General features: G+C 39.8%; 1 protein-coding gene across 2 annotated transcripts; it reads left to right on the top strand.

The window, feature by feature from the left end:
- pjvk (pejvakin) lies at nt 1–16,682 on the top strand. Of its 2 annotated transcripts, XM_048598994.1 has the most exons (6): nt 1–211; nt 1,794–1,989; nt 6,094–6,235; nt 10,577–10,694; nt 11,987–12,130; nt 15,355–16,682. In XM_048598994.1, exons 1-6 carry the CDS (start codon nt 1–3, stop codon nt 15,654–15,656), a joined length of 1,113 nt encoding a protein of 370 aa, XP_048454951.1. In that variant the 3' UTR covers nt 15,657–16,682. The 2 variants fall into 2 exon arrangements, with proteins under 2 accessions (XP_048454951.1, XP_048454952.1); XM_048598995.1 differs by lacking the exon at nt 1–211 and having other exon boundaries at nt 1,880–1,989; nt 6,128–6,235; nt 15,355–16,527.
- The last annotated feature ends 461 nt before the right edge of the window (nt 16,683–17,143 follow it).

Below are 17,143 nucleotides of genomic sequence, written 5' to 3'. Positions count from 1 at the left end.
ATGTTTGCTGCTGCCACAAAGAACTTTGTGAAGCAGGTTGGAGATACAGGCAGACTGAAACCTGTTCCTGGTCTGAGTGAGGCTGACAGATATCAACCACTCAGTCTAGTGACAAAAAGGAAGAAATCGTTCTTTTGGAATAAAAAGAAATACAGCCCTACACCGTTCACTCTGAAGGACATCCTTGTTGGAGAAAAGGAGGTTTCCGCAGGTAATGTACTTACTTTACACATGCAATGTTTTAATGCTTTTTAGGAAACTATATCATCACAACAAAATGATCTGATGATCAATTGAACTGCTCAAACTCTATTCACAATCCTAACTAAATTTGTGATTTTGTACTATACTTACAAGCTTGGTTGATTACTGAACACATAAGATATGAGGAAAAGCCATTTGGCCATCTTATTTTCTCTATGGTGAATTCTAAGGATATTACTCAAAGGGAAAATGAAGTTGTATTGTTGGAGGTCAATTATCTTGGGAAGACGACAGGAGTTCTACATGGCGGTGTTTATCTCCTGCTGCTTCATCAATGATTTTCCTTCCAACATAAGTAGGAAATGAGAACGTGCATCGATGATTACATAATATCAGTACCATTCACACTTCTTCAGGTACCCAACTAGTCTATGCTCACGTGTAGGAAGAATTGAACAACATTCAGTTTGGGCTGATACACTTGGCATTTAAGTATCAGACAATAACCATCTCTAACGAGACAACCGAATCATCTTCAACTAATTTCCATTCATTAAGCCTGGAATCTATGGCTAGATGCATAGTGAGGTGACAGGGGTCTCAACTGCTGGCTGCAGGAGCCCTAAGTGGCCCCTAACAGAAGCCACTCAGGCACTCGACTGACTGATGGTGGGCTTTCACTGAGATCAAAGACCCCAGAGATGGAAATGGAACCCACTAAAAGCTATCAGCCAATCAGAGACTGGCTGCCCTATTGAATGGCAGCACCACTGGGAGGTTAATGGCTGCTGCCAGCATGACACCCAACAGAGGCTTGGGATCATAGCTGGATCCTAGGTCACAGGTGAATGATGCAGGGAAGGAAGTTGGCAGCAAAAGAGTTGTCTTTCAGTCAGTCCCCTTTAACCTCCCTTGCTGATGCCTGGTCCCTTCAGCTGGCTCTAAGCACCTTTGAATGAGGGGTCCTCACTCAAAGAGTCCACAAGCATCCCATACAGATATGGCTGTCCTCAATCCCAGATGGCAAGTGTGCTGCTTGCAATTGGCTTAGTATGAGCAGCAGTGGGTGGAGGCCCTTAAGTGGGCATTCATTAGCTAAGAACCTCAATTGTGGAGGAACAAGAAGACCCCATCATGTAGTTAATTAGAGTGGACAAGGATACACCTACCGCCAATCTATCCACCTTCCCACTTGATTAAATGAGCCCTCCACCAAACCATCATCCAAACTGTGTATCTAGTCTTACATGATGCACAATTCTGTGTTAAAATTACTATTTTAGGTATACTGCACAATATCTTGAATTTTAAAAAAACAGAAACTTCTGCAGGTCAGGCAGCATCTGTGGAGAGAATACAGAGTCAATGTTTCAGGTCCAGTGATCCTTCTAAATTGCTATAAAATGGATTAGCACGTTCCAGAATTGTTAATTTAACAGGAATTATAAGTAATTGACTTCTGAGTTTCACATACAGAGTTGTATCAGTAAATTAAAACTTAGAAGTGCTAAACTAAATGTGAACATAAATATATGTGTAAAACCAATAAAGATAACAAAAGTAATCAGGCATTGTTTCCTATTTAACAGGTGTATCTTCATATCAGCTTCTTAATTATGAAGATAAGTCAGATGTTTCCCTAAGTGGGAAACTTGGAAATCATATAATTCATGATGTTGGATTTAACGTTGATGGATCTGATTCTGTGGCAGTGAAAGCTTCCTTTGGAATTGTAACAAAACATGAGGTAGAGGTTCCAGTACTTCTTAGGGAGATCATTAACAGGTAATTCAGCCAGTTCCTATTATATTTTAGTGATACTATATGGAAGGTAATTAGTTGCCAAAGCATCATTAAGAAAGCCTAACTGAACACAAATAATTAAGACAACAATTATAAACATAGTTCGGGCTTACCATAAGATGTAGGAGCAGAAGTAGGCCATTCAGCCCATTCAGTCAGCTCTGCTATTCAATGGGGTTATGGCTCATTTGAGAATCTGCAACTCCACTTTCCTGCCTTTTCTGCATAACCTTCGATAACCTACTGATTGAAAATCTATCTCTCCTTCATTTCTAAGATACTTAATGATCCAGCCTCAAAAGCCCACTGTGGTAAAGAATTCCACATATTCATTGTCCTTTAAAAAAAATCTCTTCATCTGTGTCTTAAATGGTGACCTCTTAATGAAAGCTTGCCCTTTAGCCTTAGATGCTCCCACTGAGCAAAACAGCCTCTCAGCATCTACCCTGTAAAGTCCCGTAAGAATCTTTGATCTTTCAATAATGTCAACTCCCATTCTTCTACACTCCAATGTGTACAGGCCCAACCTCTCCTCATAAGAAAATCCCTCTATGCTTGGGATCAACCTAGTGAACCTTCTCTGGAGTGTCTCCCATGCCAATATATCTGTCCTTAGATGAATTTTCCTTTTCATAAATCCCAGTGTAATCCCAGTGGTATTATCTAACTGTTCAGTTGTCACATATTTTATAATATACTCTGACATTTTTTCCTTTATTTTATTCACTTGTTGGACATGGTGTCCCTGGCTGACCAGCATATATTGCTCATCCCTAGCTCCCCTTGAGAAGGTGGTGGTGAGCTGCCTTCATAAACTGCAGCAGTCCATGTGCTGTAGGTTGACCCACAACATCGTTAGGAGGGCAGAATTTCAGGATTTTGACCCAGTGACCGTGAAGGAACAGTGATACATTTCCAAGTCATGATGATGTGGAGATTCCAGTGTTGGACTGGGATGGACAAAGTCAGAAGTCACACGACACCAGATTATAGTTCAACAGGTTTATTTAAAATCTCTAGCCTTCGGAGTGCTGCTCCTTCATCAGGTACTCACTTTCTGTGTATGCAGGCACTTCACCTGACGAAGGAACAGCACTCTGAAAGTTTGTGATTTTAAATGAATCTGTTAGACTATAACCTGGTGTCATGTGACTTCTGACTGAGTCAGGATGGTGAGTGGCTTAGAGGATAACTTGCAGATGGTGGTGTTCCTGTGTACCTGCTGCCCTTGTCCTTCTAGATGGAAGTGGTCTTTGGTTTGGAAGGTGTTGCCTAAGGATCTTTGGTGAATTTCTGTAGTGCATCTTGTAGACAGTACACACTGCTGCTACTGAGCATCGGTAGTGGAGGAAGTGTATGTTTGTGGATGTGGTGCCAATCAAGCGAGCTGCTATGACTTGATGGTATCAAGCCTCTTGAGTGTTGTTGGAACTGCACCCAGGCAAGTGGGGAGTATTCCATCACACTCCTGACTTGTGCCTTGTAGATGGTGGACAAGATTTGGGGAGTCAGGAGGTGAGTTACCCAAAGCAGTATTCCTCGCCTTTGACCTGCTCTAGTAGTCACTGCATTTATGTGGCGAGTCCAGTTGAGTCTTGGGTCAATATTAAACCCCAGGTATTGATAGTGGGGAATTCAGTAATGGTAACACCATTGAATGTCAATGGACGTGCTTAGATTGTCTCTCACTAGAGATGGTCATTGCCTAGCACTTGTGTGGTGCAAATATTACTTGCCATTTGTGAGCCCAATTTACCCTGCCACTGATGATAGAATAAATTAGTTAACAAAGAACAAAGAAAATTACAGCACAGGTACAGACCCTTTGGCCCTCCAAGCCTGCACCGACATGCTGCCCATCACAACTAAAACCCCCTACCCTTCTGGAGACCGTATGCCTCGATTCCCATCCTATTCATGTATTTGTCAAGATGCCCTTTAAAAGTCACTATAGTATCTGCTTCCACTACCTCCCCCGACATTGAGTTCCAGGCACCCACCACCCTCTGTCTAAAAAACTTGCCTCATACATCATCTTTAAACCTTTCCCCTCACACCTTAAACTTTTGGCCCCGGTAACTGACTCTTCCACCCTGGGAAAAAGCTTCTGACCGTCCACTCTGTCCACGCTGTTCATAATCTTTGAACATCTATCAGGTCGCCCCTCAACCTCTGTCATTCCAGTGAGAACAACCCAAGTTTCTCCAACCTCTCCTCATAGCTAATGCCCTCCATACAGGCAACATCCTGTTAAATCTTTTTTGTATCCTCTCCAAAGCCACCACATCCTTCTGGTACTGTGGTGACCAGAATTGAACACAATATTCCAAATGCAGCCTAACTAAGGTTCTATAAAGCTGCAACTTTACCTGCCAATTTTTAAACTCAATGCCCTGGCCAATGAAGGCAAGCATGCCATTTGCCTTGTTGATGACCTTCTCCACCTGCGTTGCCACTTTCAGTGACCTGTGTATTTGTACACTCAGATCCCTCTGCATATCAGTACTCTTAAGGGTTCTGTCATTTACTGTATATTTTCCATCTGGATTAGATCTTCCAAAATGCATTACCTCACATTTTTCCAGATTAAACTCCATCTGCCATCTCTCTGCCCAAGTCACCAACCGATCTATATTCAGCTGTGTCCTTTGACGGCCCTCATCGCTATCTGCAATTCCACCAACCTTTGTGTCATCGGCAAACTTACTAATCAGACCAGTTACATATCCTCCAAATCATTTATATATATTACAAACAGCAAAGGTCCCAACACTGATCCCTGAGGAAAGCCACTAGTCACAGCCCTCCATTCAGAAATGCACCCTTCCACTGCTACCCTCTGTCTTCTATGACAGAGCCAGTTTTTTAATCCATCTTGCAAGCTCACCTCTGACCCCATGCGACTTTACCTTCTGTATCAGCCTGCCGTGAGGGACCTTGTCAAAGGCCTTACTGAAGTCCATGTAGTCAACATCTACTGCCCTGGCCTCATCGATCATCTTTGTTACTTCCTCAAAAAACTAAACCAAGTTAGTGAGACACGACCTCCCCTTCACAAAACCATGTTGCCTCTCGCTAATATGCCCACTGATTTCCAAGTGGGAGTAAATCCTGTCTCGAAGAATCCTCTCCAATAATTTCCCTACCACTGACGTAAGGCTCACCAGCCTGTAATTCGCTGGATTATCCTTGCCACCCTTCTTAAACGAAGGAACAACATTGACTATTCTCCAATCCTCTGGGACCTCTCCTGTAGCCAGTGAGGAAACAAAGATTTCCCTCAAGGCACCAATAATTTCCTCCCTTGCCTCTCTCAGTATTCTGGGGTATATCTCATCAGACCCTGAGGACTTGTCTACCTTAATGTTTTTCAAGACCCCTAATACCTCCTCCCTTTTGATCTCAACATGACCCAAACTATCTACACACCCTTCCCCAGATTTATCATTCACCAAGTCCTTCTCTATGGTGAATACTGATGCAAAGTACTCATTTAATACCTCGCCCATTTCCTCTGACTCCACACATAAATTCCCTTCCCTGTCCTTGAGTGGGCCAACCCTCTGCCTGGCTACCCTCTTGCTCTTTATATATGTATAAAAAGCCTTAGGATTTTCCTTCATCCTGTGGGCAAATTACTTTTCATGACCCCTTTTAGACCTCCTGACTGCTTTTCTTTCGACTTAATTCCTTTCCTTCCTTAATTGGATTAATTCCTTAATTTTGTCCCCTCCCTCCATTTTTAAATAATGTGATTACATTTGCCAAGCTCCAAAGCTTCTGGGACTATACCAGAATCTACAGAATTTTGGAAGAAAGGGAAGTGGATAAATATTTGAAAAAAAGGTTTCTCTATAGAGGTTTATTAATAAATTAATTGCACAGTAACACTTATCTTTTATGAATCATACTGTATTTCTTACATAAAATCAAGGGTATGCGGTAAAGTTGACGGAATGGAATAAAGTCAGAGGCAACACAGGCGTTGTGAGCAGTATGGCTTCATCTGTGCTGTAAATTCAATAATTCTGGATTTCTAGTTCTTTCATGAGTTGGGAGTAAATTAACATTTTAATATCTCTTTAGAAAAATTGATATGGAACATTGTCTTGTTCGTCAGATGAAAGAAGGTCGGCGTGCTGTATTGTGTGTTGTCATGGAAAGTATCCGTACAACACGGCAATGCTCACTTACTGTGCATGCAGGCATGAGAGGTAAAACAATGAGGGTAAGACTCATAATATTTATATGCTATTGTATTCAATGATATAGCTGGTACATATTTCAATTAATTGGTATTACTTCATTTTAAATAATTACTGTTTTATCTAATAATTTAAATTTCATTTTGATTTTTCAAGCTGCTTTTAGTTGGCTGATGAAATGTGTAATAATGAGAGTGTATTTAAGTATTTCGTTATATGAGGCAAAGTATTCAATATATTATATCTTTATAGCGCTATTGATTTTTAAAAAGAAATTTTAACTTTGCTTGGTGAGGTGAAAGTTTACATGACAAGATTTCACACTTTAAGACTTATTTTGTAACAAACAAACTAAAAGTATCAATGACTAAACACCAATTTTGTAAGAACCTTATATTAAGCTTCAGAAGATCATAAGACCATAAGACATAGGAGCAGAATTAGACCACTCAGCCCATCAAGTTTGCTCCGCCATTCAATTATGGCTGATATGTTTCTTAAGCCCATTTTCCTGCTTTCTCTCTCTAACTGTTGATCCCCTTACCAATCAAGAACCTATCTATCTCAGTCCTAAATACTCTCACTGACGTGGCCTTCACAGCCCTCTGCAGCAATGAGTTCTACAGATCAACCAACCTGTGGCTGAAGAAACTCACCCCATCTCTGTTCTAAAGTTTCATCCCTTCACTCTGAGGCTGTGCCCTCACGTCCTAGTCTATCCTATTAAAGGAAACATTTCCACATCCACTCTATGCAGCCACTCAGTATTCTGTAAGTTTCAATGAGATCCGCCCTCATCCTTTTAAACTTAATCGAGTGTAAACCCAGAGTCCTCAACTATTCTTTATGTGACAAGCCCTTCATCTACAGGATCATTCTTGTAAACATCCCCTGGATCCACTTCCAATGCCAGCACATCCTTCCTTAGATACGTGACCCAAAACTGCTTACAATATTCCAAATATAATCTGACAAGAGCCTTATACAGCCTCATCAGTACATCTCTGCTCTTGTATTCTAGCCCTATTGAACTGAATGCTCACATTGCATTTGCCTTCATAAATGTCAACTTAACCTGCATGTTAACCTTAACTCCTGAACTAGGATTTCCAAGTCCCTTTATGTTTCAGATTTCCAAAGCCTTTCCTCATTTGGAAAATTATCTATGCTTCTATTCTTCCTACCAAAGTGCATAACCGCATACTTTCATGCACTGGATCCCATCTGCCATTTCTTTGCCCACTCTCCGAGCCTGTCCAAGTCCTTCTGCAGCCTCTCTGTATCCTCAACACTATCTGTCCTCATCTATCTTTGTGTCATCTGCAAACTTAGCAACAATGCCCTCAGATAACAAGGTGTAGAGCTGGATGAACACAGCAGGCCAAGCAGCATCAGAGGAGCAGGAAGGCTGACGTTTCAGGCCTAGACCCTTCTTCAGAAATGGGGGAGGGGAAGGGCCTTCTGAAATAAATAGGGAGAGAGGGGGAGGCGGATAGAAGATGGATACAGGAGAAGATAGGCGGAGAGGAGAAAGACAGGTCAAAGAGGCGTATATGGAGCCAGTAAAGGTGAGTGTAGGTGGGGAGTTAGGGAGGAGATAAGTCAGTCCAGAGAGGACGGAAACAACAATGCCCTCAGTTCCTTTGTGAAGATCATCAATGTATAACATCCTGAAAAAAGACCCCTTTAACCTCACTCTCTACCTTCTTCCAGTCAGCCTTTACTCATGCCAGTACCTTCCTCTAACGCCATGGGCTCTTTTCTTATTTAGCCTCCTGTGCGGGACCTTGTCAAGGGCCTTCTGGAAATCCAAATAGATCAAGTCTACTGGTTCTCCCTTGTCTAATTTGATTTTTAAAACAAATTCCTTCTTTTACTTTTTACAAAACCAAAAACAAAATAAAAACTTCACAGATAAATGGTGTTGTCCTTTCATGTATTTGAACTCTATATCCATTTGGATGGGCACTTTGGGGGATAGTGGCTAATACCACTAACGAGTGAGCTGGCCAAAGTCTGAAGGATAAGGCTGCAAGACTGTGCCAGCAGAAGGTGATGGAGAAATTTATTTGACCCTGTCCTCCCCAATTCTACCTTTCAAAATGCATCAATCCATAACAAGATTGGTCGGAATCCTTCATACAGCCTTTGTGGAAACTGAGTCCTGTCTTCACATTTCAGCAAACCTTCCAACATATTGTGTGACACTACTACTGTGCTACATGGACATAACTACCAACTTAAAACTGGGCATCCGTGAGACCATGTGGACTAAGCAGCAACAGAATTGTGTTTAGCCTCAATCTGTAACCTCATGGCCCAGCAAATCCCCACTCTACCATTACCATCAAGCAGGGGATAAAGCTTAGTTCAATGAAGAGAACGGGAGGACATGCCAGGAACAGCACCAGGCATACCAAAAAGGTGTCAACATGCTGAAACTACAACATAGACCACTTGTGCGTCAAACAGTGAAAGTAGCATGTGATAGACAGAGCTAAGTGATCTCACAACCAAAGGATCGGATCTAAACTCTGCAGTTCAGCTACATTCAGCTGAGAATGGTGAGCAATGAAACAACTAAGAGCTGGAGGAGACTATACAAATATCCCCATCCTCAATGAGGGGGAGCCCAACACATCAGTGCAAAAGACAAGGACAAAGCATTTGCAAACACCTTAAACCTGAAGTACTGAGTGGGCAAATCATCTTGGCCTCCTCCAGTGGTCCCTAGCATCACAAGTACCACATTTTAGCCAGTTTGATTCACTCCAAATGGTATCAAGAAATAGCTGAAAGCACTGAATATTGCAAAGGTTATTAGAATTGATAACATTACAGCAATATTACTGAAGAGTTCTGAATTAGTTGTGCCTCTAGCTAAATTGTTCCAGGACATGCACAACACTGGCATTGATCCTACATTGTGGAAAATTGCACCAGGATATCTTGATTCAAAAGCCAGAACAAATCTAACCAAACCATCCTGTCAGTCTGTTTTCAATCATTAGCAGTGATAGGGAGCATCATCAGTAGTACTAACAAGCAGAGGCTGCTCTTAGTACTCAGTTTGCATTCTGCCAGGGCCTTTCAGCTTCAGATTTCATTGCAGCCTTGCTCCAAATATGGACAAAAGACCTGAATTCAAGAGGTAATATTAGGGTGGCTGCATTTGACGGTGTGGCATCAAGGTGCTCATGCAAAACTGGAGTCAATGGGAATCAGAGGGAAGTCTCTCCACTACCTGGCACAAAGTAGGATGGTCGTGGTTGTTGGAGATCTATCATTTCAGTCTCAGGAATCTGCAAGAGTTTCTGTGGGCATTGTCCTCAACCCAACCATCTTCAGTCGATTCATCGATGACTTTCATTCTATCATAAAGTCAGAAGTGGGATGTTCACTGATGATTGCATAATATTCAGAACTATTCATAACTCTGAAGCAGTCTGTACCCCTAAGCTGCAAGACCTGGATAACATCAAAGCTTAGGTTGATCGATAGCAAATAATATTCAGTTCACACAAGTGCCAAGTAGTGACCATTTCCAACAGTAGATGATCTAACCATCACCGCTTGAGATTTAATGACATTTCCATTGCTGAATTCCCCAGGGTGTTACCATCGACCAGAAATTGAACTAGACCAGCTATATAAATACTGAGGTTATAAGAGCAGGTCAGCGGTTAGAGTAACTCGGCCCCTGGCTCCAAAGCTCGTCTACCATATCTAAGGTGCAAGTTAGAACTGTCATAGAATACTCCTTACTTATCTGGATGAGCACCGGCAACACTCAACAAGTTTGACACCATCTGAGACAAGAGAACCTGCTTATTTGCACCCCATGCACCATCTTCAACATTTATTCCCTCCACCAATGATGCACAGTAGTAGCATGATACATTACAATAACTCATCAAGGCACCTTCAACAGAACCTTCTAAACTTAAGAGCTCTACCATCTAGAAGGAACTGGGAAGCAGATACAGAAGAACATCACTGCCTACAAGTTCTCCTTCAAGTCACACACCATTCTGACTTAGAACTATATTGCTATCATTTCATCGTTGCTGGGTCATTATCCTTGGAAATCCTTCGGAACAGAAGTGTAGCTGTAGCGGTCCGAGAAAGTGGTTCACTGCCATCTTCTCCAGGACAATTAAGGATAAGCAACAAACGCTGACCTAGCCAGTCTTGCCCACATCCCATGAAAGAATAACAAATGATAGGATAATTTTACAGTGTCAACTTTAGTTTCAGATCTTATTAAAATAAAATCCAGATATTTCAGTCAAACTTCTATTAGATCTTATTTAATATTGGCTTGTAAAAGTAGAAAACCAATTTTGATATGGCACCCACTCTAGTTTCAGATTGATGATGGACGAAATCACAAAGGATGTGACAAAGCCATTGTTATTCCAGCTCATACAACAATTGCATTTAATGTATTTGAACTCTATATCCATTTGGATGGGCATTTTGGTAAGTAACATATTGCATATTCTCCTAAAATTGCATTTTGTGAATGCTGAATAATTCTTGAATATACTATCAGATAATTTCTGTGGTCATTAATTATTAGCTTTCATTTACTTAGTTTAAATGTAGAAAAATGTTAATTACTGACATTTGCACCCATAAAATATGAATCACGAACATAATTTTAAGAGCTTTAAAAAAGTGATTTCCTAGTCAAAATGATTATCTTTTACATATGGTCATATGATTTAAGAGTAGGAGTAGGTTACTGACCTCTTAACATATTGCAACATTCATCAAGATCCCAGCAGACCTCAATACTCCATGTTTCTGCATATCCTCAATAACACTTCATCTCTTTGCTTATCAGGAATCTGTTTAATTGTGAGGAAAAATATTCAAGGACTCTGCCTCCATTGCCTTTTGAAGAAGAAAATTCCAAAGATTCACGACCCTCTGTGAAAAAAACATTTCTCCTCATCAATGTCTTAAATGGGTGACTTCTTTTTAAAGAGTCAAATCTAGTTCTAGATTCCCCAACAAGTGAAACCATCCTTTCCACATCCATGTTATTATGACCTATCAGGACCTTATATGTTTTGAACAAGTTTTTGCCTGTTATTCTTCTAACCTGGAGTGGATACAAGCTTAGCCTATCCAATTTTTCCCAAAAAGATAATCTATCCATTCTAGTTACTAGTCTAGGAAACCTCTGTTAACTGTTTCCAACACATTTACAGTCTTCCCTAAATCAGGACAGCAATATTGTACACAGTCCTCCAGACGTGGTCTTACCAAATGCACTAAATAAGTGAAGCATACCGTCCCTACCTTTGTATTCGATTCCCTTCACAAGAAGTGATAATGTTCTGTTCACTTTCCTAACTACTTTCTGGACTTGCATACTAACCTTTTGGGGGTCAAGCTGAGGACAGCTAGATCCTTTTGCATCTCAGAGCTCATTTTTCTTTCATATTCTTCTTGCGAAAATGAACTTCACTTTTTCCCACAAACTCCATCTTTCAGATCTTTGCCCACTCAGTTAAGTACCTATATTCCTTTGTACCCATGTTGTGTCTTCTTCTGACTTGCTGTATTATCTAACTTTGTGTCATCAAGAAATTTACCAATCATTTGTGGGGTCGTTTTTGAAATTATAAAGTCTCAAAGTGCGGATTGAAAATTTGGAACTTGGAAATTTTGCAGGCTGATCAGCAGTAAGATAGTTGTAGTTATTGTTGTGCAGCTGAAGCAACACTCTTAACAAAAGAAAATCTGTGTTCCCATTCTTCTAGAATTCTGTGTTACATCTGAATCAGAAGGTGGGTTTGAAAAAGAACAAATAACTGAGCAATTGGGCGGTTTAATGAGCCGATTCTCAGTGTGGAAATTGCGACGATGTCTGTCTGATTTTTTTTACGGCAGTCCATTCAGATCAGGTAAGTCTTTCCTCATGTGCTACAGAGTAATTGTGGTATGACATACAAGGTATAACACAGATTGTAAAATAAAGAAGACAATACACTGAAGTCCCAAATATATCTTGCACCAATTGATGCAGAATATGCACAATATATCTTGTTGATGCCGAGTATTATCATGTAATTATGTACTTTTAATTTAAAGTTCACGGATGTTTATAATTGACAAGTGAGCTGTCATGAAGAAATACAAGCAATAAGGTAATTAGAAATGAAAATTCAAAATATTACAGATGCTGGAAATCTAAAATCAGAACAGAAATTTCAAAAAAAAAATTAGCAAGTCTAGCAGTGTCTATGGAGAAAAGAATGGAGTTAACATTGCAGGTTGATGTCTTTTATCAAATTAGGTTTGCAGCCTCAATCTAGTCTAACCTAACATGAGGATTAACGTTTTTCACTTTGTGTTGCATCTAAGCTTGTGGGAAGCAAAAGCATCTTTAGGCAGCACCTTAGCCTGGTTATTTGCACAGAACTATAATTTTGTATAATTACTGGTGTTATTAGTAAAGTAGCATTCATGCCGGCTATGTGGGTTTATAAGATGCTCACAGGTGCTAGGATACTTTTATCAATGGGTTGTGGGTGTCACTGACGAGGCCATCATATACAATGTTTTATCCTTATTATATTATGTATTGGTTCTACTCACAACTCCCATGATGAAAATGTATAGCAGTAGCTGTTAATGTGGCCACCAACTGTTAATTGGGGTTTTATAATAAAGAATTCTACATCATTCACTTTCAACTGAAAAGCATTTCCCGCCAATGAAATCCTAGTGATTATATTACAATTGAAGTAAATGTACATTTGCAATGTTCATATTTATCAACAAGGTTAACTCACTATCTTCCAACTGCACCTTTAACTATCTGTGCATATATGCTTCAGACCTCTCCAGTCTGACCAACAACATAGAGTACATTCCACTGGTGAATGCTGATAACTATTTTGGGCAGTGTTTCTTAGTGATAGTTTTAATCAAGCTGTTCTGAGATATTATGACACAGCTCTGGGCCAACGTTCCCAATACTTTTCTTTCCGGCTGTCTGAACCTCCGCGATCTGTACCCAGCAGTAATTTCCAGAACTAGAAATCAATGATGCAATCAACATGCTAATATCAATTGCTGTGTGTAGAACCTTGAAGCAGCTGCTAGTGCAGCTTAGAAAGAACATTGCTCTGAGCCAGGTGGGACTTGTATCTATACTGGCCAGCACAGTGGTAGGGACCCTACTGCTGCACCACAAGAGCCCCAGAACTTGTTATATACCTAATGAAACTGTATGTCTGTAAAACTCAGTGTCTTGTTTTGATTTGGCTAATGATAGCCATTTTAAATCCTTCATGAACTTTACATTTATCAAAAGAATGCCAAATTATACGCTAATTCATAAGTAATTTATTGTATGTATTTGATCTTTGTGAAATTATGCCACTAAATTGTTCTAAAGAATATTGGGGGTGAGAGGGACGTTTGGTGTCATTTTCCAGGCAAAACATGAGGCAAAACAAATTCTCCCAGGACCAAACAGTTTCAAAAACTCAACTAAATTTACATTGGCATAGGCACTATTGATGCTTTCCTAGCATATGCTACCACGTCCTGCAACATGTTATAAGGAGCCTAACAGCAAAAATAGGGCTCAATTTAGAAATTGATTTGCCCAGATTAAAGAATTGGATTGTTTTGTTCAGGATTTCTAGGTCTATGTGCAGCCTAATCATTGGGCTTAAAGGAATCATTAGAGACATTTCTGGTGGCTCAGTGGTTAGCAGTGTTGCCTCACAGTGCCAGGGACCTAGGTTCAATCCCATCCTCAGGCAACTGTCTATGTGAAGTTTGCGCGTTCTCTCTGTGTCTGTGTGGATTTCCTCCCACAATCCAAAGATGTGAAGGTTAGGCAGACTGGCTGTGCTAAATTGCCCCACAATTCCAGGGATGCGCAGGCTAGGTAGATTAGCCATGGAAAATGCAGGATTACAGGGATTGTTAGGGAGGTGTGAATGACCTTTGGAAAGTTGGTGCAGACTGGATGGACTTCTGCACAGTAGGGATTCTATGATTTAATAATAAGGTACAATTAAAATAAAACTAACTTAACTTAACAAAGCTTGGCCATCATCCCAATCTCTAACCCAGAGCTCACATGAGGGCTACTGCCAGGCTTGGAAGAGCTCTACATTTATCTACGCTTTGTCACTGAGCTGTCAGAACAAGCAGTAGGTATTTACAGCTCAACAGTCTTCTTAGCCCGTTTTTACCCCATCCTTCCTTGGAGTTTAAATCAAACTTTTATGAGCTCGTAACAGGTCATATTGTTTTAATATAAATGCATAATTGATGTTAACAATTCCTTAGCATACAATTAATGTTTTAATTTTTTAAAATATTTGTAAGCATGTGATTTACATGTGCTCTGCAGCAGACCTTTCTTGCTATTTTAACGGTAAGCCTTATGTGTGTACTAATCACATTTTCATCGCTTAGAAGCGCACATTTTAATATACACTTGTGCTTACCAGGAATACTTAACTCCTTACATATCATTTTTCCTGATAGTTTTTTTTAAAATTGCACATTTTTGTCTCTGCAATAATATTAACAAAAACTGTCAGCATTCATGGTATGATATAGAGAGGTGCCCAGATGTAAGGAAGAAGCTGTGTTGCTGAAGGTTACAGACAAAAAAAACTATAGATGTTGGAATCCAAGGAAGACAAATAGGAGGCTGGAAGAGCACAGCAAGCCAGGCAGCATCTACAGGAAGAGAAATCAACATTTCACGTATTACCCTTCTTCAGAAACCCGAATGTGACTTCACCTCCTCCAGATGCTGCCTTACTTGCTGTGCTCTTCCAGCCTCCTGTTTGTCTACCTTGCTGGAGGTGAACCTACCTGTTAATTGCTTCATCTTCCATTAGACTACAATCAGCAAATGGAGTAGAAATTTGTTGAGCTGATCGATAAAAATTGCTGGTACAGCTCTCTCCACAAACCTAAGGTTGTTCCTTCATAGAAAAAATTACAAATGAAACATTAGTTTGCTTTGTTGCTTTGCTGTTACCAGCTGCTGTTTTCCAGTTCTATCAGAAGTAACATTTGACCACAGGCTTCTTGTGACAAATTTATGTTTGCAGTGAGTGCAAACTTTATGTGTTATTCTATATTTGAACAGATGAAAAGGTGCTAGATGATGTCAGAAATTCCACTCTTTATTTGGAAGATTTGATTGCTGACTATTATGAAAAGGCTACCAGCATGACTGACATTTCCACGAACTACCTCAGAGATAACGTACACACACGAGTCAATCTCCTCAATCATAATATCTCTAAAGGACCCTGTACCCTTTGTGGCATGGGAAGCTCCCGAAGAGAGACAGTATATGGATGCCTTGAGTGTTCATTCAATGGGCAGAAATATGTGAGACTGCATGTGGTACCATGTTTTGATCTGTGGCACAAAAGAATAAGATAAAACGCATTTTGGTATGGATTAGAGGCCTAAGAAATGATCTCACAAATGCAAGACTACATTAGTAATTGTGTAGTATCTTTGACTACCTTTTTCAAGACAATTTGTGTTTGGGTAAAAATATTCTTCCCTTTCCAATGTTTTAAGTTTTAAACTTGTAATGAAATGTTGTGAAGCACTAATTTTTGAGTGCCTCTGTTCATGAATGAACATTCCTGTAAAATTATATCAATTGTTTTAACATCAAATGTTAGCAATTTAACCAGTGACAATATACTTGTTAGAATTGGTTTTATATTATGTAAATTTTAAAAGTTCTTCTACTTTGCCTTTAGTTTCTTTGGATCATGTTCTAAAGTTCTCTTTGCTTATTTTACAAGCATCCTGCATCTTTGTAGGGACTACATAATGCAAACAGTTTCATCTTCACATTTGTTTGGACGTAATTAATTGCAATTAGTATAAGCAACAGACTTGATGCTTAAAAGGTTAATAATTCATTAAAGTATCAGATTGCAAACACACGAAGGTTTTCTGAGTTGAAGTGTTAAGTACCTAACATTTGAAGGGGTTGATTTTCCCTCCTGAAGCTGAGCAAACCCACTTTGGGAGGACCAAATTGAAAGTGTGTGGAGTTGTTTTCCCTGGTTTAGGAAACATGGTGAGTCATGACATGGTACACACTTTAAGTGACATCAAGTTTGCTTTCAGCTGAGTGCACTGTGTCTCTTTCGTCTCACTACTCTGTATTACATAAAATTAAGTGGTTTTAACCAATTACTGATATGGACAAAAACAAGAACCTTCTGAGGAAGGGTCACCGGACCCGAAACATTAACTCTGTTTTCTCCTTCACAGATGCTGCCAGACCTGCTGAGCTTTTCCAGCAACTTTGTTTTTGTTCCTGATTTACAGCATCTGCAGTTCTTTTGGTTTGTACTGATATGGGCAATTTATCTATATTGGGTTTAGAATAAAAGAAAAAATTCACAAGTTTCCTTAATAAAAACAAAATGATTGATTTATTGTGAAAAACAAGACTTATTCAGTAAAGATATAAAGCTAATTAACATTTCGAAATATGGAAGTATACATATTTACACTTCTAAGTGCTCCAGAAAACACATACACACTACATAAGGGGAACAAGAAAACTACATTTCTATGCAGAAAATCACATTGAAAAGAAAACATTTTTGACCAATAAAAGTTAGATCTTGAAGGCAAATAGGATAAAGTATAGAATGTTCAGTCTGGCATTCTGACATTTATAGACAGTTCGCTAGAAATGTATACCTAGCTGAGAGACCTTTGCAGACACAGTCATTTAGGAAATATTACGACAAACTCCCTCAAAGTCTTCCGGGTACACTCTGGATACACTCGGGTTTTTGTTTTAGAATCAGGAGAGCTGAGCTGAGAAGTATTTTTCCTTCAGCAGGCTGGTGACCAATTCCAGTTGCCTCCAAAACATTGTTCTCACAGAAATT

The sequence above is a fragment of the Rhincodon typus genome, chromosome 7 (genome assembly GCF_021869965.1).
Source record: "Rhincodon typus isolate 14 chromosome 7, sRhiTyp1.1, whole genome shotgun sequence".
Classification (NCBI taxonomy): domain Eukaryota; kingdom Metazoa; phylum Chordata; class Chondrichthyes; order Orectolobiformes; family Rhincodontidae; genus Rhincodon; species Rhincodon typus.
This window is presented reverse-complemented; position numbering and strand designations above follow the sequence as displayed.

Excerpts from the sequence above, each read along its gene's own strand:
- pjvk (XM_048598994.1), top strand. The coding sequence starts at position 1 with ATGTTTGCTGCTGCCACAAAGAACTTTGTGAAGCAGGTTGGAGATACA. Across the intron at positions 1,990-6,093 it reads CTTAGGGAGATCATTAACAG|AAAAATTGATATGGAACATT; the intron begins GTAATTCAGCCA and ends ATATCTCTTTAG. Across the intron at positions 10,695-11,986 it reads CCATTTGGATGGGCATTTTG|AATTCTGTGTTACATCTGAA; the intron begins GTAAGTAACATA and ends CCATTCTTCTAG.